The sequence below is a fragment of the Nerophis lumbriciformis genome, linkage group LG34 (genome assembly GCF_033978685.3).
Source record: "Nerophis lumbriciformis linkage group LG34, RoL_Nlum_v2.1, whole genome shotgun sequence".
Lineage (NCBI taxonomy): Eukaryota > Metazoa > Chordata > Actinopteri > Syngnathiformes > Syngnathidae > Nerophis > Nerophis lumbriciformis.
Genome location: NC_084581.2, coordinates 25,890,031 through 25,915,551, shown reverse-complemented (window position 1 = coordinate 25,915,551; position 25,521 = coordinate 25,890,031). Strand labels below are relative to the sequence as shown.

Genomic DNA, 25,521 nt, shown 5'->3' with positions numbered 1-25,521 from the left:
CCACATATGGAAACGATAAAAAAGGTTATTGAAGAGATCTCAGGACCATTAATGTATATTAGTACGGTAACCTATCATTTCAAACAGGTAAATTTCCAAACAAAATGAAAATAGCTAAAGTTGCACCAATTTACAAGACTCGCGACAAACATCAATTTACAAACTATAGACCTGTTTCTTTACTTCCTCAATTTTCTAAAATCATTGAAAAACTGTTCAATAACAGATTAGAAAGTTTCATAAATAAAAATAGAATACTCGAAGAGAACCAATATGGATACAGAGCTAATGTTTCAACTTCGATGGCTTTAATTGAAATTACAGAAGAAATTACCAATGCAATAGATAGTAAAAAATGTGCGGCAGCAGTTTTTATGAATGTCAAGTCATTATTAAAAGGCCCTGATATGTCAAAAGGCATTAATAAATCATGTTCTTTTTGAATACCTCTGTAACTGATAACTGTAGTTCAGCCGGGATATGCTCATTTCAAAATTTGATTTACAGCCACAAAAAATCTATTGTTTTCATTTCGATGACGCACCCTCCACCGTTTGACCAATTAAAAAGTCTTTTAATGTGTCACATCCAGATCACTTGCCCTCTTTGTCGAGCGACTGCCACTGGTAAAGTTACTAAACATGTCAGAACTTAGTAAATCTAAAAGGCGTCGTTACGATTCTCAACTTATTCATGACAAAACCAGAAACAAAACAAGGATGTGTATCAGGGATTCCCTTGAAAGATGGAGACGATTGAAGGCAGAGAACATTTTTCATCTGACGCCAAACCTGTCAATTTCCTCCTTGATAGGTAAGTCAGGCATTTCCGTTTTCTTTTTACTTGTAATAAATGGAAATGGACATTTCGTATGTAAACTATATTGTCCAAATCAGTCTATGTTCGTGCAACGACTGCTTAGGCGAAGCACCATGCTTTTGGCATACTAGCCCGGTCAATGACACATCGACATATAGCCTAACGGGCGAAATATATGCCCGTTAGCCTGTATGTCGATGTGTCACGCAACTGACAGGGCAAAATATATTTTCGACAAATAAAACCTATGTGGTTATGGGTAGTGTCAGTGGCTATTTCGTTCTCAATATGCTGATACACAGGGGAAATGGGTCCCAACATTAGCACGACTAATTGCGGTTTCTGGTACTGTATGCAGCATCAGGCACATATGTGGAGGTATTTGTTTGGCACAATATAATGCATTACATGTAATGATTTTCTACTTTTATAGCCTACTAAGGCTATATGATTTATGCGTAACGTGTTTTTTGCGTAGAACCGCACTCCGCACTGAAAGATGGTGATGTGCATAAACGGAAGAGAATGCAGTGCGTCATGTTGGATGCAAGATGGAGTTACCGGTATGCTGAACGAAATGTGGCCTTGGCTTGCCATCAAAATAGGCCTATGCGATATGTGTTATAGTATTATACAAAATATATTTTGATGGTGGTCCGTGCGGTCAAACTAGACATTTTAGCAGGGTAATGCCAACAATATGTAAACCACAAATACTGCCAAACACAAAATCTTACCATTAGTTCTGTACTTTAGCCTCTCCCCAGACCTCAGTGGTATGCCCTCGCTCAGCTACAAAAACAAAGGAAACAGATAATTAACAGCATTCACAGGAGGTAATGATGTTTGATCAATCAAGGCGCACATAAAAACACTGAGGTTAAAAAACAGCTTAACAAACAATCCGCGAGCAATAAACATTCCAACTCAAACGAACTTCAACTGAAGTAGTTCAGGTTTAAGTATAACTTGTGTATGTGTAAGAGGAATAGAGCAAGTGAGAAATACTGATACTTAAAATGTTCAAGATCATTAAATTATAAAATTTTGGATCACAATTATGTTCAGACAAAAACACATGTTGGAGGTGTAACAATATCAATTAAATATCTAAATCATTACCTAAGAAATGGGGATGATTTAAATCATTTGGTTTTTGCCATAAAGGACTTATTCTTACTTGTTGATTTTACCTACTTCATTTGTAAACAAAAATTATAAAGATTTTGTGATATCAATGTTGATCTAATCACTGAAGTATTTATCGTATAATATTTGGTATTGTTACTATTGTCATTTGTGTCGAACCGCGGTGAGCTCTATTTTAGCTGTTAACACCGGTTAGCATGGCTTATTGTATCCTCCTACGATGAGTAGTGTAGCATGTTAGTCTGTTCTCGTCCTTCAATGAACTTTGTAATAAATGTAGCTTATTTGCTGCCATGGAGGAGAAAACTGCAGACTTAGAAGCAGCTTTGCATTGTGGAGGGACATTAGGCGCTAGCTTGTGAGCAAAAACGCATCAGTGGACCCTGCTGCTGCTATTCTCGTTTTATGTAAAGTATGCTAACGGAGCATGCGCATGACTCATTTTGCGGGCATTCCTATCTCTTGTGTTGTTATAAAGACAAACGGTCAACCAATTGCTAGTTTTGCGTGATACGTCAGTCTTGATCAACCTAAAACAACATAGCAAATTTTTATCAATTGTATATATCTTGTCGTATTGGTTTATCTCTCACAACCCTAGCATGAGAGTGTCTCATCTTTTAGATGTATACATAACTTAATTGCAGATAAACATCAAGACAGAAGTTGAAGCGCCCAGAACAAGATGAACAAAGGTATGCCTTCACACTCTTCATTATTGCATTATGTTTCCCTGACCTATAATCTAATTCCTGGATCCTGCCTGAACTCCTGTGAGGGAGTCATGTGCACATTCACGTGTCTTTCACGAGTGGCTGAAAATAGGAGCTTTGACCAAAGCTGTTACTACCCTTCTATGGTGTCTGTATTGATTCGATGAGGTACAAACTGCCTACCGGTACTCACTTTTCCCACAGGCAGGATGTAGAGGACGGACTGGAATAAGATCCAAAGGACAACAAAACCCAGAGCCTGTGCATCCCAGAAAGTTTCAAGAGGGGGTACAGGAGGAGGGAAGTTGACCAAGCTCGGGTCCTTTAAATTAACTTGGAGAACCACAAATAGAACCCAGGATGGCAGAAAAAGCAGCCAGAAGTATGCTCCTGGGAGATGAAACACAAGAACATTTTGAAAACCCATCATTCCATGATGTGGCGCTTGAAAATCATTGTCTAAACTTTGACAAAGTCAGGGAAATTGTAGTAACACAGCAGTGTAGAAATGAGAGGAGAAAGGCTGCACTTGCTGCATAACTGTATGAGAATAGTAACGCTTAGTTTGTTTACAACCACCTACCTATCTTGCCACCAAAGTCCAGTGGGCTATACGCATTTGCAATAGGTGGTCTTCCCATGTTGGTGTCCTTCTTCACCCGCTGTTGAAGTTTGACCTCATCCTTCCTGCGGCGCAAATTGTATCGGCCCTGGTTCAGCTCAGACTCGTCCTCAGCCTCCAGGTTTGTCTCGGACTTCTTAAGATAAAACACATGATTTTTGATCATTCGAAAGCTGCTCTAAAACTGTACCTCAAAAATTGTAACTTATTTAAGCCTTCATAAATATGAATTTGCCAAAATATGTTCACGTCATGAAACAATTGTTGATTTTTGATCATTCGAAAGCTGCTCTAAAACTGTACCTCGAAAATTGTAACTCATGTAACTTTCAATAATATGAATTTGCCAAAACATGTCTACCTTCAAGGTACTCAAAGCGCTATGACACTATTTCCACATTCACACACTGATGGCGGGAGCTGTCATGCAAGGCCCTAACCACAACCCATCAGGAGCAAAGGTGAAATGTCTGGCAGAAGCTAGGGATTTTAGCATCATAATCTGCATATCTTTGTAAACTTAATCCTTCTGAAAAACAGACAAACTCAAGCATCATAATAAGTCGACTGGGCAGTGAATGTGTGTGTGCCACTCTTCTCTCATTTTGGTTTTGTTACATCTTACATGTTGTTTTTACTAACAATTTCCATGTTTGTAAAAAAAAAATAAAAAAATACCAGGATATATATTGTATACAACAGGGGTGCCCATTACGTCGATCGCGAGCTACCGGTCGATCGTGAAGGGTGTGTCAGTCGATCGCCAGCAAGGCATTAAAAAAATAGACCTAAAAATTCACGTCAAGTCACTTTCGTCACTTGATTGACATTCACGGCACCCGAGGCTCTTGTGAGATGACGCTGGCTGCTGCGAGCTCATTATTAAGAAAAAATGACCAACAGGAAGGCGAGAAACACTTTTTATTTCAACATGTGCTAACAAAATAAGAGTCTCAGAAAGCTGGCGTGCACAAGCTAGCAAGCTACGGAGTTTGCCGCCAATGTACTTCTTGTAAAGTGTATAAAAAGGAGTATGGAAGCTGGACAAATAAGATGCCAAAAACCAACTACTTTATGTGGTATTGGACAGAAAGAAGGACTTTTTTTGTCCGTCATTTGAAAATGTGGACGTTATCAGCACTACTGTCTGATTCCAATCAATACAAGTCATCAGAATCAGGTAATAAACCAACTTATATTATTTTCTTCATGAAAGAAAGGAATCTGTGTTAAACATGCTTGTATTATCATTAAACACCTTTAACATGTTAAAAACATCTTTCATAAATAAATTAATATACATTTTATGTATGAATGAGGTAGATCCCCTCGAATTGGTCAAATGAAAAGTAGCTCGCCTGCAGAAGAAATGTGGGCAGCCCTGGTATACAACATGTACCCTGGCATATGTTTTTCTGCTTGTGAATAGGCTTTCAGGTGAGGTACAGCTACTGGAATGTCATGAGGTACGCATGTTACTGGGGCGCTGTGTTGTCTAGCTGACAGAGAGGCTAGGGCTGGGTGATTAGGCTCAAAAGGGTGTAACATGTCACATGGTTGAATGGTGATTTACATTTAAGCAGAAGTACACCCTTTTGGGCCTAATCGCCCAGCCCTAGCCTCTCTGTCAGCTAGACAACACACAGCCCCGGTAACATTTATCCAGAAAGTGTGTACTTTTTGGTTACATACCGTATATAAAACCATTCAACCAGAAAGTACACCCTTTTGGGCCTAATCACCCAGCCTTCGCATCATTGTCAGCTAGAAAACACAGCCCCAGTAACATGCGTACCTCATGACATTCCAGTAGCTCTACCTTACATCAAAGCCTATTCACATGCAGACAAACATTCTGGAACAGGGCTTTTGGTGATCATACTGTCAAAGTAATTACCTTCATTGCTAAGAAGAAGAAAGTTCATTGTCATGTCATTCTAATGTAATTTTTTTATGAACTATTTCAAATGTTCGTACTTTATCCCCATATGAGAAATCAGGTCAATATCAATGTGTGTTAACGGACAATCAGAATCAGAAGTACTTTATTAATCCCCGAGGGGAGATTAAGATTGCCACATTGCATTACCTAGACCAGTGGTTCTCAAACTTCTTTCACCAAGTACCACATCAGAAAACACTTGGCTCTCCAAGTACCCCCATAATGACAAACATTAAAATATAGTAGCATCACAGGCTTAAGTATTCATTAAAAACAAGGCAGATGGTGTACACTGAGGACGATTGGACTCACCTCATTTAGTCTCGTAGCCGTGTTATCATCATGCTTATTGTTGCTATTGTTCTCAGCAGCCTTTATATGTTGTCCAAACAATCAATGGAGGGATTGTGATGGAGATGGACAGAGACAAAAAGAGACAAAAATGAGGAACTTAGAGCGCGAACATGACGTGTTCAAAAAACAGTTAACCCTTTTGTGTCTATGAATGTTCTCATTCATCCAGGTCATTGTAATCTCAGGGCATTCAATCAATCGCAAGTGGACTGTTTAGTTTGTCTTAGAAGATGTTTTGCCTCTCATCCGAGAGGACGTTAAGTTTACCCTTTTTGATGACTCACAGGAGGGCTGCAAAATTAATCTTAAAAATAAACAAGCACTGTTTATGAACAAAGTTGTTATGATTTCTTTTCTTCCAGTACCGATTTGGTACTAAGTTAGTAAAAATGTAAACGATACCCATCCTAAGTGGTAATGGTGAGATTCACCCACTTGAACTTGTGGCCAAAAAAGGTTCTCGTTGGGTATTGTGGAGTCACTTTGGATTCAGTCTGAGGTCCATTTAAAGTTTGGTTCACTATTTTTGCATCACAAGGCAACACAAAAAATTAGGGCTGCACTGTTATGGCCAAAATAATAATCAGGATTATATTTATAATATTGAAATCACAATGATTAATTACGATTATTCATCCAATGTTAAACTAAATTTTACCGCACTTTCTATTTTAAAGTACCGTATTTTCCGCACTATAAGGCGCACCTAAAAACCACAAACTTTCTCAAAAGCTGACAGTGCGCCTTATAACCCGGTGCGCTTTATATATGGATAAATATTAAGATTCATTTTCATAAAGTTTAGGTCTCGCAACTACGGTAAACAGCCGCCATCTTTTTTCCCCGTAGAAGAAGCGCGCGGTGCATGCTGGGATATGTGACGTTTCATTTCCATTTGTGTGTTTATGTAAAGACCCCAAAATGGCTCCTATTAAGTGTGTTGTCTGTCTAATTATAAATAATGCAGACGAGGCGTGTTAACTGAGTTCTCAACGTTTTCTCACAGCGTGCTCATAACCACATTCGAACTCCCAGCATACAACAACGCTTCTCAGGGCTACCGCGCATGCTCGTAACTATCGTTGCATGCTGGGTAGTGTAGTTGTTATATTTGCTAGCTCATAACAGCACATTGAGAGACACGCTTACGCGCTTAATTCAATACTCGCCGTCATTCCGGGTGGATTGACAAAAGACCTCCAGCCGCTAGATATTGGTGTCAACAGGGCATTCGAAGCTAGACTGCTAACTGCTTGGGAACTTCTCAGGGCTACCGCGCATGCTCGTAACTATCGTTGCATGCTGGGTAGTGTAGTTGTTATATTTGCTAGCTCATAACAGCACATTGAGAGACACGCTTACGCGCTTAATTCAATACTCGCCGTCATTCCGGGTGGATTGACAAAAGACCTCCAGCCGCTAGATATTGGTGTCAACAGGGCATTCGAAGCTAGACTGCTAACTGCGTGGGAACAATGGAAGACAGAAGGCGAACACACCTTCACTAAGACGAGGAGGCAGCGCCAGACGACGCCAACATCTGCCAGTGGATCGTAAATTTGCCCAACTTTTCACTTCGGACACCGAAGACGAAGGATTTACGAATGAAGAATAACTTCAGAAAGTGAGCGCTATGTTTATTTTGTGTGTTGTGACATTAACGTTCGAGCAACATTATGTTGCTATTGCTCTGCACTATTTTGAATTTTACTATGTTTGTGATTGCACATTTGCGTACATTTTGGGAGTGAACAGAGTTGTTAGAACGCTGGTTTTTAATATATTATTAAAGTTTGACTGACCTATCTGACTGTTTTTTTGACATTCCCTTTAGCGCAGCGTAGGCGCGGCTTATAGTCCGGGGCGGCTTATTGGTGGACAAAGTTATGAAATATGTAATTCATTGAAGGTGCGGCTAATAATCCGGTGCGCCTTATAGTGCGGAAAATACGGTAAGTGAACAAGGCTTTTGTTACCAAATCAAACTTATTAAATGAAATGTATTCATAAGTAACTTCATAAAGTGCAAACAAGTGGAAACATATGACTTCACAAAAAGGCATTTACTAAAAGGAACACAGGTGCGGTCTATGTGACAATTGAAATCTAGGACAAAACGATATAATAGAAGAAAAAATATGTTAATACTAAAACAATACTATACCAGAAAAAGTATGTCTCTATTAATTAATAATAACAATTTGTTATTAAATGTACATATTTTGCCTTTCTCAGGCATGTGATTTGAACTTAATGAAAAAGACTGAAAAAAGTCAGGGGTCTGGGGGCCACAGTACAAACAATGTTTATTCTATTAACTAACTTCCTTGATCTGAAAAGCCATTTGTGATTTATAGCATGAAATAACAAATATCTTGCAGTCATGTTGTTTATGTTTCAAAATCATTCAACTATTCAATGTCAAAATTTAAACAGTAGAAATAATGAACAAAATGTCAGCTACTGTCTTGTTCTAAAACACCAATGAAAATAGCCACAAAACTATGGTGCGTTCATGGACCGCCGAAAGTAGTCTGACAAAACACCGCTTGCCAAGTACTCTCATTAGTGAAGCATGAACACAAACATATTAAACAGTGGGCTTTCTGACAATAAGGAAGGTGTGTCATGTACCATGTACCATGAATTGATTTACGTGGACCTCGACTTAAACAAGTTGAAAAACTTATTCGGGTGTTACTATTTAGTGGTCAATTGTACGGAATATGTACTGTACTGTGCAATCTACTAATACAAGTGTCAATCAATCATTCAATGTCTCTTATGTGTCCTACAGAAACCATATTAAACAAAAAAAATATTTCCCCCCCCAACTTTTTTCAGTTTCATACATTTTTGGAAAAAGCTCCAGGGAGCCACTAAGGTGTCGCTAATGAGCCACGGATTGCCGACCACTGATCTAGATGATTAATCACAGGTCATTATTTGCCTGCATAAATAAAATTTGCTTAAGACAATACCCTAATATTGCTATTCTGCTTGTTATCACAAACTTAAGTCTGCAATAAACAAAGTATCAGTGGTGTACTGAATACTATCAGACTTTCAAGTTAACATTTACTAAACAACCCTTTCAAGTGGTAAATATTTTTTTTGTATTCTTTGATTACTTGCATACATCAGTGCTTCTCACCATTGGTTTGGCAAAAGGCAAGCGGTGACCGAGATTGTGGAGTTTTTTAAAACTCAAATACTGTAGCTTATATTCAATACAAGTAAATTAAAATACAGTTTGAATATGAGGTACTGTAAAAATAATGTGTACCAACACAGAAATTATGTTTAATGATTATTTCAGGATAAAAATGTTTTTTTATCCTCAAACTCAAAAATTATTTGAACAAAAAGTGTCGGTAGAGTTTTTTAGTACATGTGTAATCTGATTAGTTGAATCAGAGCAAACAACAAGTCTGATCCAAAAATATTTAGATACAAAAACATATTTGTATATTTTTTATTGAATTAGTAGTTGTGTTTATTCTCCCAGTCGGGACCAATACAGTAGTTCAGTCACAAAGACATTATGTGCCTGACTGCAAGTCCGCATTCAGGGCAGGAAAAAAGTTGAAAACAGTGTAATGAACAAAGTTGGAAAAGTATGTGAAGTGGGACCACTCTTTCAGTCATAAATAACTTTTTTAATCTTAGACTTAGACAAACTTTAAAGATCCACAAGGGAAATTGTTCATATATTATCTTCATTACACCATTTTAAATTTTCCGCCAACCTTTTGTGTCCGTCAATTCCTAAGTGGCATGAAGTTGTGTTGCAGCTTTATGTTATTGTGTTGTGCGTTTCTATTTGTTGTGGCTTTTGCACTGGTGCTGTAGCTGTAAGTTGTTGTGTTGTGGCTTATATTATTATTGTCTTGTGGCATTTGCATTTGTTGTGATCTTCTCTCATGGCCATATCCGCCATTCTATGCTTTGATGTCTGATGGCACGTGGCGGTTACACCACAGACGGGCAAACAAACTTGAGAAACGTTTAACGTCCTTATTTATAAGTGCTAAATTTCATTTAAAGACTGCCGTTCTTACTCGTTCTCATCTTACTCATCCCATAAGCTATTGTTATCAAACTGATTTATGGATATGATGTTAGCTCTACAATAGTAGTGATGTCATAGATACAAAAAGATAACTGCATTTTTTCCCCTTTTGTTTGTTATTACGCAAAGTTCCTGCTGCTAACTCTACTCGAATGACAATTTGAATGTTCTTTTGTTTCCTGAAAGTTAATCAGTTCAATAAATATTTCATGCAAAAGAAACATTTATACATTTTTGCCAGAATCGTGCGCCCTAACTGACAGAATTGATATTTCCCATTATGAGTGTATGTTAACTTCTGACAGGAACTGTACGTGGCCAGAGAGCAAGAAGCTAGCTGGACTGCTTACCAGAGGAAGGAGTCTGACTTCAACCATGTCCTTAAGCTTCGTTTCTTTGCGTGATGAGTGTGCACCCTCTGTTATTGCTGCAGCAGCGATGGCCGCTGCTGCACGTGAGGATGAGCGCCGTGGGGTTCTGGCTGGGGACCGGGAGCGGCTGCGACGGCGGCCTGGTGAACGGGAACGGGAACGAGAGCGGGCACCGGACTGGAAGCCAAAAGAACTCTAATTGTTGGAAGAAAAGAGATGAGAGCTCATTGCTAAAATAGAAATGTGGAGATCTCATTGCAAAATATACCTGATAATTATCACAAAAATATGTTGTGTATACCATTTAGGAATTGTGATCTTACCCTGATGTCCTGCTCCCTGAGTTCCAGCTCAGTTCCATCCTTGTAGATAACCGTGAAGAGCTGACTTTTGGTGTTGAAGCCCAGCACCTTGACTTCATAGTAAAGGTTGCTACCTGGCCAGCGACCCATCACCATGTCCCCTTTCTGGTACTTTAAATTCTGCATTGTCTTCCACCTAAGATGTGCAAATAATGAGCAAGACAAATATGAAGGACAACTATTGGCGTGAGTATAATTCTTTGACTAATACTCGCACCAATTGTCTGTGTTGCACCTTTCTAAAAATAAAAGCTGTCAGTCAGGTGTGTTAAAATGCGACTTGCAAGTAGGGCTGGGCGATATATCGATATGCGCGATATATCGCGGGTTTGTCTCTGTGCGATATAGAAAATGACTATATCGTGATATTCGAGTATGCGTTCTCACGCAGTTGCTTTTAGCTGCGGGCATTACACTACAGGCTCTCCTCGCTCTTTCCTGTCTCTCCTTCTCACAGACAGCAAGCGCAGCTTCTACACACGTCACATACTGTCACGACATACGTCACATACGTATACGCCCTCGCGCAGCAAAGAGGTAGCAGCATGGCTAACGTTAGCTGTGATGCTAGCGGTAATACGAGAGAAAGAAGGTGCGAATCTGGAAACAAATGAAGGAATAATTAATTCCCCCAAAAAACAGCAGGGGGTCCATCGTCTGGTGGTGGTTTGGCTTCAAGTGGGAATATGTCGAACAGACAACCGTAATTTGTCAAGTGTGGGGCGAAAGCGTTGCTATAAAAAGTAGCATTACTGCTAATATGTAGCATCATTTGGAAAGTCACCTGCTAGAGAATGAACAGTGTTTACTCCGCATGTCAACATCTCCGTTCGGTGCCACACGCCCACACCATCAAAATGCCGAGGCAAACATTTCCAGATCAACATCGTATGAAAAAAATATTGATTTTTTTAGTTGTGATTTCCTTCTCTGCATGAAAGTTTTAAAGTAGCATGTATTAATGCAGTATGAAGAAGAATGTCTTAATGTAGACACATAAAATCATCATACTGCTGTGATTATATGCATCAAGTGTTCATTCAAGGCTAAGGCAAAATATCGAGATATATATCGTGTATCGCGATATGGCCTTAAAATATGGCGATATTAAAAAAAGGTCATATCGCCCAGCCCTACTTGCAACTATTTTTTTTATAAGTTCTTGGCATATTAATAAGGGATTATTTGTATTTTGGCATAAGATACATCAGATATCACAATTTTTTTTGTCACTTGATTTACATGGACTATTTTTTCAAACCCGTGCACTAGGGGTGTAACGGTACGTGTATTTGTATTGAACCGTTTCGGTACGGGGGTTTCGGTTCGGTTCGGAGGTGTACCGAACGAGTTTCCACACAAACATATTAAGTAGCCGCCTAAGCTAAAGTCTTAACAAGCTGCTCCGCTTCGTTCTGCCTGTCTCTGTCAGTACTCTGCCGCATGCAGCATTGTCCCACCCACACAACCATCTGATTGGTTACACGCACAGCGGTAACAGCCAATCAGCAGTGCGTATTCAGAGTGCATGGTGTCAGTGCTCGTGATGAGCAGGTAGGTGTTTAGCAGGTCATCATCAGGCAGCGGACTCTCCTCAAATTATAATAAACACCTCCCAGTCAACTACTAGTAACATCACTATGAGCCCGTTGACGTTCTAGAAACATAAACGGCAGCAGAGCTCGCTCGCAGTCCTGGCTTGAGGTGAAGGCTAATTAGATTTTAGCGTAACGTTAGCTCATTTTGCGGTGTGTGTGTGTTACGAACAGCAAAGCCCTGTCTGTCTGTTATTTCACTTAACCTTTTTCTGTGTTTATTGAGCTGTGTTGAAGCAGCAAAAAAGGACATTATGTTAAATGAAGTTTCTGTCTCTGATAGTTGATATAATAATGTAACTGCATCATTAAGCCTATATGAACTCCATGGTGTTCAGGGATGAATAGTCTCTCCTATTGCTACTGTACTATTTTTTCAGCTATAGTTACATAAAGCATTCGTAATGGAGCAGCCTAGTTTTGAATGGCAAGGTTCCTGCTATCACATGTTGATAAAATAATAACATTTACATAATAAAAATCAACTACAGGCTTCCCAAATGCTGTAATAAATTAAGCATGGTGAGTTGACTTGAAAAAGTTTAATATTGCACTTATTATATGTAGAAGAAAAATTGTGTCATTTTATTTAATCAGTTTAAAGGCCTACTGAAACCCACTACTACCGACCACACAGTCTGATAGTTTATATATCAATGATGAAATCTTAACATTGCAACACATGCCAATACGGCCGGGTTAGCTTACTAAAGTGCCATTTTAAATTTCGCGCGAAATATCCTGCTGAAAACGTCTCGGTATGATGACGTCGGCGTGTGACGTCACGGATTGTAGAGGACATTTTGGGACAGTATGGTGGCCAGCTATTAAGTCGTCTGTTTTCATCGCAAAATTCCACAGTATTCTGGACATCTGTGTTGGTGAATCTTTTGCAATTTGTTCAATGAACAATGGAGACAGCAAAGAAGAAAGCTGTAGGTGGGAAGCGGTGTATTGCAGCAGGTGTTGTGCCGGATAACGCACCCCCGCCGTAGAATGCACCCCCTGGCTGTTGTGCCGGATAACACAGCCGGTGTTTCATTGTTTACATTCCCGGAAGATGACAGTCAAGCTTTACCATTGGCCTGTGGAGAACTGGGACAACAGAGACTCTTACCAGGAGGACTTTGAATTGGATACGCAGACGCGGTACCGTGAGTACGCATGCAGCTGCGGCTGCCAAACATTTGATCGCTTGACCATACGTGCGTGCTGCTATGTGCATGTCACGTACGTAACTTTGGGGAAATATATGTGCTGTATGAACTTTGGGGAGGTAAACGGTACTTTGGGCTGTGGGATTGAGTGTGTTGTGCAGGTGTTTGAGTTGTATTGATGGGTTATATGGACGGGAGGGGGGAGGTGTTTGTTATGCAGTATTAATTTGTGGCATATTAAATATAAGCCTGGTTGTGTTGTGGCTAATAGAGTATATATATGTATTGTGTTTATTTACTGTTTTAGTCATTCCCAGCTGAATATCAGGTCCCACCCGCCTCTCACAGCATCTTACCTATCTGAATCGCTCCCACTGCCCTCTAGTCCTTCACTCTCACTTTCCTCATCCACGAATCTTTCATCCTCGCTCAAATTAATGGGGAAATCGTCGCTTTCTCGGTCCGAATCGCTCTCGCTGCTGGTGGCCATGATTGTAAACAATGTGCGGATGTGAGGAGCTCCACAACCTGTGACGTCACGCTACTCGTCTGCTACTTCCGGTACAGGCAAGGCTTTTTTATCAGCGACCAAAAGTTGCGAACTTTATCGTCGATGTTCTCTACTAAATCCTTTCAGCAAAAATATGGCAATATCGCGAAATGATCAAGTATGACACATAGAATGGACCTGCTATCCCCGTTTAAATAAGAAAATCGCATTTCAGTAGGCCTTCAATGTTGATTAACGTGGGCAGAATTATTATAGTGTTCCCAATGTTAAAAGGATAAAGCCATTGTTTACAAATTTGGTAAATAAATAACCCAAAAATGTATATTTTGTTGTTTTCTTACTGTACCGAAAATTAACCGAACCGTGACCTCTAAACCGAGGTACGTACCGAATCAAACATTTTTGTGTACCGTTACACCCCTACCGTGCACACAAAACGTGTTCAGAAAGAAATGACACTAATTTATCATTAATATCATCATCACCAGTTTTCCCACAGATTTCAATTGGGGTGGCGGTAGGGCTGGGCAATATATCTAATATACTCGATATATCGCGGGTTTGTCTCTGTGCGATATAAATATATTTCTATATTTTCTATAGAAAATGACTGTATCGTGATATTCAAGTATCAATCTCACGCAGTTGCTTTTAGCTGCAGGCATTACACTACAGGCGTTTTCCACTCTTTCTTGTCTCTCCCTCTCACAGAGACATAAAACAAGCGCACCTACGTCACATACTGTCGCGCGTGCAACGTCATACGCCCTCGAGGAACAGACAGGTAGCAGCATGGGTAACGTTAGCTGTGGTGCTAGCGGTGCGGTGCGAGTGGTAATACGAAAGAAAGAAGGTGCGAATCTGGTAACAAATGAAGGAAGAATTAATTCCCAAGAAAAACAGCAGGGGTCCATCGTCTGGCGGTGGTTTGGCTTCAAGAAGGAAAGATGTTAAACAGACAATCGTAATGTAAAGTATGCGGCAAAAGCGTTGCTACAAAAAGTAGCACCACTGCTAATTCGTAGCATCATTTGAAAAGTAACCCGTTAGATAATGAGGAGTGCTTGAAACTCTGCATGTCAACATCTCCATTCGGTGCCACACCAACAAAATGCCCAAGCAACCATTTCCAGATCAACACCGTGTGAAAAAAAAAGGTCAAAAACAGAAGGAGATAACGTCCGCAGTAACCTACCACGTAGCAAAGGACATACACTATTTGATTTCCTATTATGCAGCTAATTTTTATTTGACCATTTTTTAAATATCTTGTGTGACATCATGCACAAAGTGCACTTTATTTGTTTTTAACTATTGTAGTGGCGGTCTGTACAAAAAGTGCACTTTAATTTAGTGTTGTTTTGATATGTCATGTTAGTGACATCATGCACAAAAGTGCACTAATAGTTTGTTTTAAAATGTCTCTGACAATCTTGCACTTTCTGTTTTGGAAATCACATGAATGTTTGTGCCACTGCTTAATAAATACAGTTTTGGTCAATTGACTTAGTTGTGATTTCCCTCTCTGCATGAAAGTTTAAAATTAGCATCCATTAATGCAGTATGAACAAGAATGTTTTAATGTAGACACATAGAATCATCATACTGGTGTGATTATATGCATCAAGTGTTCATTCAAGGCTAAGGTAAAATATCGTAATATATATTGTGTATCGTGACATGGCCTAAAAATATCGAGATATTAATACAAGGCCATATCGCCCAGCCCTCGGTGGCGGGGTCGAGGCCAGGGTTGTGTGGGGTAGGGGGTGGTTTGTGGGGCATTGCCTAGGCCAGACCATGGCCGTCGGACATCTCCTAATTATATTTTTTAAACCTTTACCATTGAAACTGGAGCCGCAAATACATTGTGCAGTGCTTTTTTCAAATGTATTTATTTGTATGGAATTTTGTGACATTCAAATTGAACAGAGAAGCTGCTTACTTTCTGCTGTTTCTATCTAAAATGAAATAACTACTTATTCTTCTGTTGTTCCAATACTTGGCCGATGGTATTGGATCCAACACCAAGCAGTTACCGGGGAAGTATAAGTCATGCTGATAACGTATTTTTCAGACAATAAGGCACACGTAAAATCCTTTCAATTTCTCAGAAATCGACAGCGCGCCTTATAGAGGTGGGGGAAATAATCGACAAGTAAAATAATAGCAATAACAAAACATTTAAATACGATAGCAATATTAAAAAAAACAATAACATCCAGTTTTTACAGCTTGTTTTTAATTTAACCTGTTACACTTTTTTTTTTGCTTTTTGTGTCTATAAAACTGTTATCAAATGTTAATTGAATGAAAAAATCCTTATAGTTATTGTAGGGCTGGGCGATACATCGAATATATGCGATATATCGCGGGTTTGACTCTGTGCGATATAGAAAATGACTATATCATGATATTCGAGTATACATTCTCACGCAGTTGCTTTTAGCTGCGGGCATTACACTACAGGCTCTTCTCACTCTTTCTTTTCTCTCCTTCTCACAGAGACATAAAACAAGCGCACCTTCTTACATACGTCACATACTGTCGCGCGTGCAACGTCATACGCTCTCGCGGAGCAGAGAGGGTAACATGCGTAACATTAGCTGTGATGCTAGCGGAGCGGTGCGAGTGGTAATACGACAGAAAGAAGGTGCGAATCTGGTAACAAATAAAGGAAGAATTAATTCCAAGAAAATAGGGCTGAAACGACGCGTCGACGTAGTCGACGTCATCGGTTACGTAAATACGTCGACGCTGTTTTTGTGCGTCGACGCGTCGCATATTTAGGTCACACTACCGTCATGGCGGAGCGCAAAGCAGATGATGCGAGCGGTGCGAGCGAGGGGAAAAAAAGCACGCCAAAAGTCGTCAAAAGTGTGGGAGTATTTCAATAAACGGCCTAATAATGTTGTAGCGGCGAACAGCTGTCTCGTTAGCCGACGCGCGAGCTCGCAACCGTGGCTGTTTAGCAACCAGCCAAACCCCACTTAATAAAATTATATTTTATCTTAGAGCACATCCGCATCCCTATTCACCTCGGCAACCCCAGGAAATGTATATAATTCGGCATTATTTCGGCCAGTCGGCTTATATGATCAGAGCCGATCAGTTTACGTTCACGCGCAGGTATAACGCGGCACGCTCCCGTCTCATCTGCTGGTGCGCGAGCCCGGTAATTAGACAGCGGTGTCAAATCAAGGAGTACAAAAGACGCCAGCGCAGAGGGGAAAAAGGTATAGTTCATTACAGATAACCCAGAGTTGTGCCAAAAGTGTACCAAAACCAAAAGCTGAACGGACAGCCGGTAAGATTGCACTTTATTTCTCTTTGTGGGTGTGGCGCAACTGTTGCGTTGGTGAGATAGGGGGTGCGGGGGAGTTGTGTGCATGTAGCGTGCTTAGTCTGGAGGCTAAATACACACAGTGTTTTGTGTAACTGTTGTTTAGTAAGGAAGTATTGATATTCTTTGCTTAGTTTGATAAATGTTGAAGCAGTTTGCTTCATCAGGAGGGTGAAGTCGCTCAACTTAAAGTGTTTGATTTAACTGTGTAGTATCATTGGCTGCTAGTGAGGGCATAGAAAAAGGGGCATTTTTCTACCAGTAGACAGCGTTTAAGATTGAGTGTTTCACTGCTAAATTAATAATATATTTATATTGAATATGGATTTTAAATATGTATCTAAATAGGTGGTTAATTGGTTAGGTATTTATGTATTTGCATATTGGGTTTTCTGCTTCTTTTTTCTTCTTTAGTGTTAGTAGACATTCTGGGTTTAAATGTATTTTATATGTATCTTGGTGCATTTATGTTGAGACAATTTACCGTATTTTCCGCACTATAAGGCGCACCTAAAAACCACAAATTTTCTCAAAAGCTAACAGTGCGCCTTATAACCCGGTGCGCTTTATTACGATTCATTTTCATAAAGTTTAGGTCTCGCAACTACGGTAAACAGCCGCCATCTTTTTTCCCCGTAGAAGAAGCGCGCGGTGCATGCTGGGATATGTGACGTTTCATTTCCATTTGTGTGTTTATGTAAAGACCCCAAATGGCTCCTATTAAGTGTGTTGTCTGTCTAATTATAAATAATGCAGACGAGGCGTGTTAACTGAGTTCTCAACGTTTTCTCACAGCGTGCTCATAACCACATTCGAACTCCCAGCATACAACATCGCTTCTCAGGGCTACTGCGCATGCTCGTAACTATCGTTGCATGCTGGGTAGTGTAGTTGTTATATTTGCTAGCTCATAACAGCACATTGAGAGACACGCTGACACGCTTACCGTAATTCAATACTCGCCGTCATTCCGGGTGGATTGACAAAAGACCTCCAGCCGCTAGATATTGGTGTCAACAGGGCATTCGAAGCTAGACTGCTAACTGCGTGGGAACTTCTCAGGGCTACCGCGCATGCTTGTAACTATCGTTGCATGCTGGGTAGTGTAGTTGTTATATTTGCTAGCTCATAACAGCACATTGAGAGACACGCTGACACGCTTACCGTAATTCAATACTCGCCGTCATTCCGGGTGGATGACAAAAGACCTCCAGCCGCTAGATATTGGTGTCAACAGGGCATTCGAAGCTAGACTGCTAACTGCGTGGGAACAATGGAAGACAGAAGGCGAACACACCTTCACTAAGACGAGGAAGCAGCGCCAGACGACGCCAACATCTGCCAGTGGATCGTAAATTTGCCCAACTTTTCACTTCGGACACCGAAGACGAAGGATTTACGAATGAAGAATAACTTCAGAAAGTAAGCGCTATGTTTATTTTGTGTGTTGTGACATTAACGTTCGAGCAACATTATGTTGCTATTGCGCTGCACTATTTTGAATTTTACTATGTTTGTGATTGCACATTTGCGTACATTTTGGGAGTGAACAGAGTTGTTAGAACGCTGGTTTTTAATATATTATTAAAGTTTGACTGACCTATCTGACTGTTTTTTTGACATTCCCTTTAGCGCAGCGTAGGCGCGGCTTATAGTCCGGGGCGGCTTATTGGTGGACAAAATTATGAAATATGTAAATCATAGAAGGTGCGGCTAATAATCCGGTGCGCCTTATAGTGCGGAAAATACGGTATTTAAAATCTGTTTTAACTTAAAGGGAAAAGATGTGTCCATTTTCTTGCACTTGTTTAATGGTTAAGAGTTTGATAGCCTAATTAATAATTGTAAATTATGGGATTGATAATTGATTGATTTTTTACAGCATGTTGATCTTGTGGTGTTTTGTCCTTAAAGGTTTTTCACCTACCTAGAAGCTAAAGTCTACTAATGTCTACTAACACTGCTAAAGACTGCTAAAAAGACTAAAGAAGAAAAAAGAAGCTGTTTCTTTGTTGGAAAAACTGTTGCAAAATAAAGGAAAATAAAAGGAAAAAGTAACTACGGTCTGGTCTTTTGAGTGAAATCCAGAAGCCACATTCAGCATTGGTACATCCCTTCAAGTGTGGGATAAGCACAGCGAAAAAAGCAAAACACTTGACAGTTGTTGTATGCACACTGTGTCGAGCGGAAATGGCCTATCATAGCAGCACAACAGCTATGAACGAACATTTGAAAAGAAAACACCCAACAGCGTTCTTGCCATCACCATCAACTAGTCAATCGTCCGCGTGAGTATACGTTGTCATCATTACACAAAAACACGAATGTGTCATTTGTATCTGCGTTGTAAATTCATAAACTAAAACACTGTTTCGCTCTGAGAGGCGCGTTTGGCGTGCCTGTTCAGTGTTTACAAAGACGCGCTCCTCTTTAACGCTAACGTTAATTAGTTGTGCAAATACCTTTTACAACATTAACAGTTACATATACTATGTACAAACGAACAATTAACTTTCAGTTTAATCATACTATCATTGTTGTGTTATTAAGCAAAACAAGCAATACTTTTACTTTTGTTGAAATGTTTACACTGTTACAGAATATTTCGTTTTGCACTTTTTTGTATTGGATGTTTATCTTTATTTTTGCACATTTTAAAGCAAAATAAGCAATACTTTCACTTTCGAAATGCTTGTACTATTGCAGAATATTAAGATTTGCACTGGATGTTTACTTTTATATTTGCTCATTAAAAGCAAATAAGCTACTTTTAATTTTGTTAAATGTTAAAAGTTTTAAATGTTTACATTGTTACAGAATATTTTGTCATGTTGTTGTCAATGGACTGAGTGGCCATACTTTTTTTTTGTAAATAAAAGTCATGCCTTTTGAAAAAACTGGCCTACATTTATTTTTTCATCTTCATTTTAAATAAAAATCGGTAAAAGGAAAAATTATCTATAGATTAATCGAAAAAAGTATCTATAGATTAACCGATTAATCGAAAAAAAAATAATCTATAGATTAATCGATAGAAAAATAATCGTTAGCTGCAGCCTTACAAGAAAACAGCACGGGGTCCATCGTCTGGCGGTGATTCGGCTTCAAGTGGGAAGATGTAGAACAGACAACCGTAATGTCAAGTATGCGGCAAAAGCGTTGCTACAAAAAGTAGCAGCACTGCTAATGTGTAGCATCATTTGAAAAGTCACCCGCTAGAGAATGAAGAGTGCATGAAACTCCACGTCCACATCTCGGCCGGTGCCTCACCAACAGAATGCTGAAGCAACCATTTCCAGATCAACACCGTATGAAAAAAATAGTCAACAACAGAAGAAGATAACGTCCGCAGTAACCTACCACATAGCGAAGGACATACATTATTTGATTTCCAATTATGCAGCTAATTTCTATTGTACAGTTTTTGAAATATCTTGTATGACATCATGCACATAAGTGCATTTTATTTGTTTTAAACTATTGGAGTGGCGTTCTGTACAAAAAGTGCACTTTAATTTAGTGTTTTGATATGTCATCTTAGTGACATCATGCACAAAGGTGCACTAATAGCTTGTTTTAAAATGTCTCTGACAATATTGCACTGTTTTGGAAATGACATGAATGTTTCTGCTAGGCCTGGGCTATATATCAATATACTTGATATATCGTGGGTTTGTCTCTGTGCGATATAGAAAATGACTATATCGTGATATTCGAGTATATGTTCTCACACAGTTGCTTTTAGCTGCAGGCATTACACTACAGGCGTTTCTCCCTCTTTCTTGTCTCTCCTGCTCACAGAGACATAAAAACAAGCGCACCTTCTTACATACGTCACGCGTGCAACGTCACAGAGGTAGCTACATGGGTAACATTAGCTGTGATGCCAACGGTACGTTGCAAGTGGGAATACGAGAGAAAGAAGGTGCGAATCTGGTAACAAATGGAGGAAGAATTAATCCCCAAGAAAAACAGCACAGGGTCCATCGTCTGGCAGTGGTTTGGCTTCAAGCGGGAATATGTTGAACAATTATGTGAGGCTGAAACGACGCGTCGACGTCATCGGTTACGTAAATACGTCGACGCCATTTTTGTGCGTCGATGCGTCGCATATTTACGTCACACTACTGTCATGGCGGATCGCAAAGCAGACGGTGCGAGCGAGGGGGAAAAAGCACGCCAAAAGTCATCAAAAGTGTGGGAGTATTTCAATAAACGGCCTAATAATGTTGTTGTATGCACACTGTGTCGAGCGGAAATGGCCTATCATAGCAGCACAACGGCTATGAACGAACATTTCAAAAGAAAACCGACAGCGTTCTTGCCATCACCAACAACTAGTCAATCGTCCGCGTGAGTATACGTTGTCATCATTACACAAAAACATGAATGTGTCATTTGTATCTGCGTTGTAAATTCATAAACTAAAGCACCGTTTCGCTCTGAGAGGTGCGTTTGGCGTGCAGTGTTTACAAAGACGCACTCCTCTTTAACGCTGTGGAGAGGCGGGGCCGGCGAGCGAGCGGCGAGGTGGGGCGCGCCGGGAGCGACGCCGCAATCGCGCACCTGGGCACGATCATCCAATCTCCTCTCGCTGAAGAAAAGGGGAGCAGCAGAGAGAAAGGGAAGAGAGACTGGAAGGAGTCAGAGTGAAGCTGACGTGGAGCGAGAGAGGAGGAGAGACAGAGACAGGGGACAACGAGCGAGCGAGGAAGAGGAGCTGAAAAGCGAGGAAAGAAAGAGAAAAGAGTTGGAAGAGAAAATACTTTGTGTAAAATTAAAAGATTGTAAACCTGGCAAAGCCGTCTGGCGTTCAGTCTGTCGGTCCTGAAAGAACCCCACGGCACAAGACGTGTCACAAACGCTAATGTTAATTAGTTGTGCAAATACCTTTTACAACATTAACGGTTACATATACTATGTACAAACCAACAATTAACTTTCACTTTAATCATATTATCATTGTTGTGTTATTAACAGAGGTGGGTAGAGTAGCCAGAAATTGTACTCAAGTAAGAGTACTGTTACTTTAGAGATTTATTACTCAAGTAAAAGTAAGGAGTAGTCACCCAAATATTTACTTGAGTAAAAGTAAAAAGTATGTTGTGAAAAAACTACTCAAGTACTGAGTAACTGATGAGTAACATACACACTCATATCATATATATATATATATATATACATACATACATACATATACATTGATATATACAGTATATAATTTGTAAGTATTTATTTTGCTGTTTTTGTTTACATGTTAAAGGTGTTTTAATGAATATACATGCATGTTTAACATATAGATTCCTTTCTTTCATGAAGACTAGAATATAAGTTGGTGTATTACCTGATTCTGATGACTTGCATTGATTGTAATCAGACAGTCGTGATGATAACGTCCACGTTTTCAAATGGAGAAGAAAAGTTCCTCCTTTCTGTCCAATACCACATGAAAGTGGTGGGTTTTTGGCATCCTATTTGTCCAGCTTCCATATTCGTTTTTATACACTTTACAAGAAATATATTGGCGTCAAACTCCGTAGCTTGCTAGCTTGTTTGCGCTGGCTTTCGGAGACTCTTGTTTTGAAAGCGCAGGCGCGATGGCGCGGCACTTTTATTGTGAAGACAGGAACGTCCTCATGTGCGGTCAGTCTTGAGGCTTTTGACGGTACGGTTGAAATAAAACAAGTATCTTTTTTCCCTCACACTTTTGATTGATTGATTGGAACTTTTATTAGTAGATTGCACAGTACAGTACATATTCCGTACAATTGACCACTAAATGGTAACACCCCAATAAGTTTTTCAACTTGTTTAAATCAGGTCATGTGACCACCTGGCTCTGTTTGATTGGTCCAACGTCACCAGTGACTGCATCTGATTGGTGGAACGAAGTGAAACGTCACCAGTAAGGCAGGCACTTTGAAGGTCTGTCTGACAGACCAAAACAAACAAAGCGTGCATTACGAGATCGATAAAAATTAGTAGCGAGTAGCGAGCTGAATGTAGATAAAAGTAGCGGAGTAAAAGTAGCGTTCCTTCTCTATAAATATACTTAAGTAAAAGTAAAAGTATGTTGCATTAAAACTACTCTTAGAAGTACAATTTATCCCAAAAGTTACTCAAGTAGATGTAACGGAGTAAATGAAGCGCGTTACTACCCACCTCTGGTTATTAAGCAAAATAAGCAATACTTTTACTTTTGTTGAAATGTTTACATTGTTACAGATTATTTTCGTTTTGCACTTTTTTGTATTGGATGTTTATCTTTATTTTTGCACATTTTAAAGCAAAATAAGCAATACTTGTACTTTTGAAATGCTTATACTATTGCAGAATATTAAGATTTGCACTAGATGTTTACTTTTATATTTGCACATTAAAAAGCAAATAAGCTACTTTTAATTTTGTTAAATGTTAAAAGTTTTAAATGTTTACATTGTTACAGAATATTTTGTCATGTTGTTGTCAATGTTGACTGAGTGGCCATACTTTTTTTTTTGGTAAATAAAAGCCATGCCTTTTGAAAAAACTGGCCTACATTTATTTTTTCATCTTCATTTTAAATAAAAAAAATAATCGGTAAAAGGAAAAATAATCTATAGATTAATCTAAAAAAATAATCTATAGATTAACCGATTAATCGAAAAAATAATCTATAGATTAATCGATAGAAAAATAATCGTTAGCTGCAGCCTTACAATTATGCGGCAAAAGCGTTGCTACAAAAAGTAGCAGCACTGCTAATTTGGTGCCACACCAACAAAATGCCGAAGCAACAATTTCCAAAGCAACACCGTATGAAAAAAAAGCCACAACAGAAGGAGATAGCGTCGTTTACCATGAATTGATTTACGTAGACCCTGACTTAAACAAATTGAAAAACTTATTCAGTTGTGGTCAATTGTACGGAATATGTACTGTACTGTGCAATCTACTAATAAAAGTTTCAATCAATCAGTCCGCAGTAACCTACCACATAGCGAAGGACATACACTATTTGATTTCCTATTATGCAGCTAATTTTTATTTGACAGTTTTTGAAATATCTTGTGTGACATCATGCACAAAAGTGCACTTATTTGTTTTTAACTATTGTAGTGGCATTCTGTACAAAAAGTGCACTTTAATTTAGTGTTGTTTTGATATGTCATCTTAGTGACATCATGCACAAAAGTGCACTCATAGTTTTAAAATGTCTGACAATCTTGCACTTTCTGTTTTGGAAATGACATGAATGTTTGTGCCACTGCTTAATAACTGTTTTAATAATTACAGTTTTGGTCAATTGACTTAGTTGTGATTTCCCTCTGCATGAAAGTTTAAAATGAGCATATATTAATGCAGTATGTTTTAATGTAGACACATAGAATCATCATACTGGTGTGATTATATGCATCAAGTGTTCATTCAAGGCCAAGGCAAAATATCGCGATATATATCGTGTATCGTGACATGGCCCAAAAATATTGAGATATAGGCCATATCGCCCAGCCCTATTGTGCCACTGCTTAATAACAGTTTACTAAAAATGTTTTGGTAAATTGACTTAGTTGTGAATTCCCTCTCTGTATGAAAGTTTAGTATTAGCATATAATAATGCAGTATGAACAAGAATGTTTTAATGTAGACACAAATAATCATCATACTGCTGTGATTATATGCATCAAGTGTTCATTCAAGGCTAAGGCAAAATATCGAGATATATATCGTGACATGGCCTAAAAATATTGAGATATTAATAAAAGGCCAATAAACATCTGTTCAGTATTTTAACATAAAAGTGTTTGATTGTGAGGCATTAAAAGCCACAAAATGCAACGGGTCCATCAGATTCACAAACGCTGGCTGAGTAACAACAATATGAACGTTGCACGGAAAATTTCTCTGACAGTTTCCGCATCCCACAGGGATTCTTCTTTTGTGTTTCTGCACCTGCGGTTCCCACACAAGGTTGCAACATTGTTTGTCAACACTGTCTGCTCTCATTTTCTCGCACATTTGACCCTCTGCTGTTCTGTTTACCTACACTATGTCCTCCTCCTGTCTAGGCCTGCTGTGTGTGTGTGTGTGTGTGTGTTCGGGTGCATCAATTTCCACACTTCTATTAGCCTCGGGTCCAGTGGACCCAGACATCTTATATGTAATAGAAATGTGTAGGGGGGGGTGTATTGTGTGTGGTCATTAATAATGTATTCTCTGATATATGTTCTTCACAGAAAATGAGCCAAAGTCATTGAGTCTCAGTTTGAAAAATGTATTAATTGTATCATTTTTCTTTTAATAAAAAATGAAAACGGGTCCCACAGACCCGAACACCACACAAGTAAAAATATATTTAGATATACTTTATCGCCCATATCACCCAGCCCTAATGGTTTGTTCCTGCTAGTTTTAGCTTCCTAGTTTAGTCGCTGTTTCATGTGGCCGTCACGTGTAAAATAATACGTACCAACACACCAACAACATGTTTAATGATTATTTCAGAAACAAAATTATTTTTTATCCACAAAC

General features: G+C 39.2%; 1 protein-coding gene across 3 annotated transcripts in view; it reads right to left on the bottom strand.

The window, feature by feature from the left end:
* Positions 1 to 25,521, bottom strand: part of lbr (lamin B receptor) — a 58,363-nt gene that overhangs the window by 17,670 nt on the left and 15,172 nt on the right. For all 3 annotated transcript variants that reach the window (XM_061929949.2, XM_061929950.2, XM_061929948.2), the window contains exons 2-7: positions 10,366 to 10,540; positions 10,022 to 10,237; positions 5,558 to 5,617; positions 3,265 to 3,439; positions 2,875 to 3,071; positions 1,557 to 1,611 (exon numbers count right to left, since the gene is read on the bottom strand). In XM_061929949.2, the coding sequence (XP_061785933.1) occupies positions 1,557 to 1,611; positions 2,875 to 3,071; positions 3,265 to 3,439; positions 5,558 to 5,617; positions 10,022 to 10,237; positions 10,366 to 10,530 (868 nt within the window). In that variant the 5' untranslated portion in view covers positions 10,531 to 10,540. The remainder of the gene's footprint in view (positions 1 to 1,556; positions 1,612 to 2,874; positions 3,072 to 3,264; positions 3,440 to 5,557; positions 5,618 to 10,021; positions 10,238 to 10,365; positions 10,541 to 25,521) is intronic.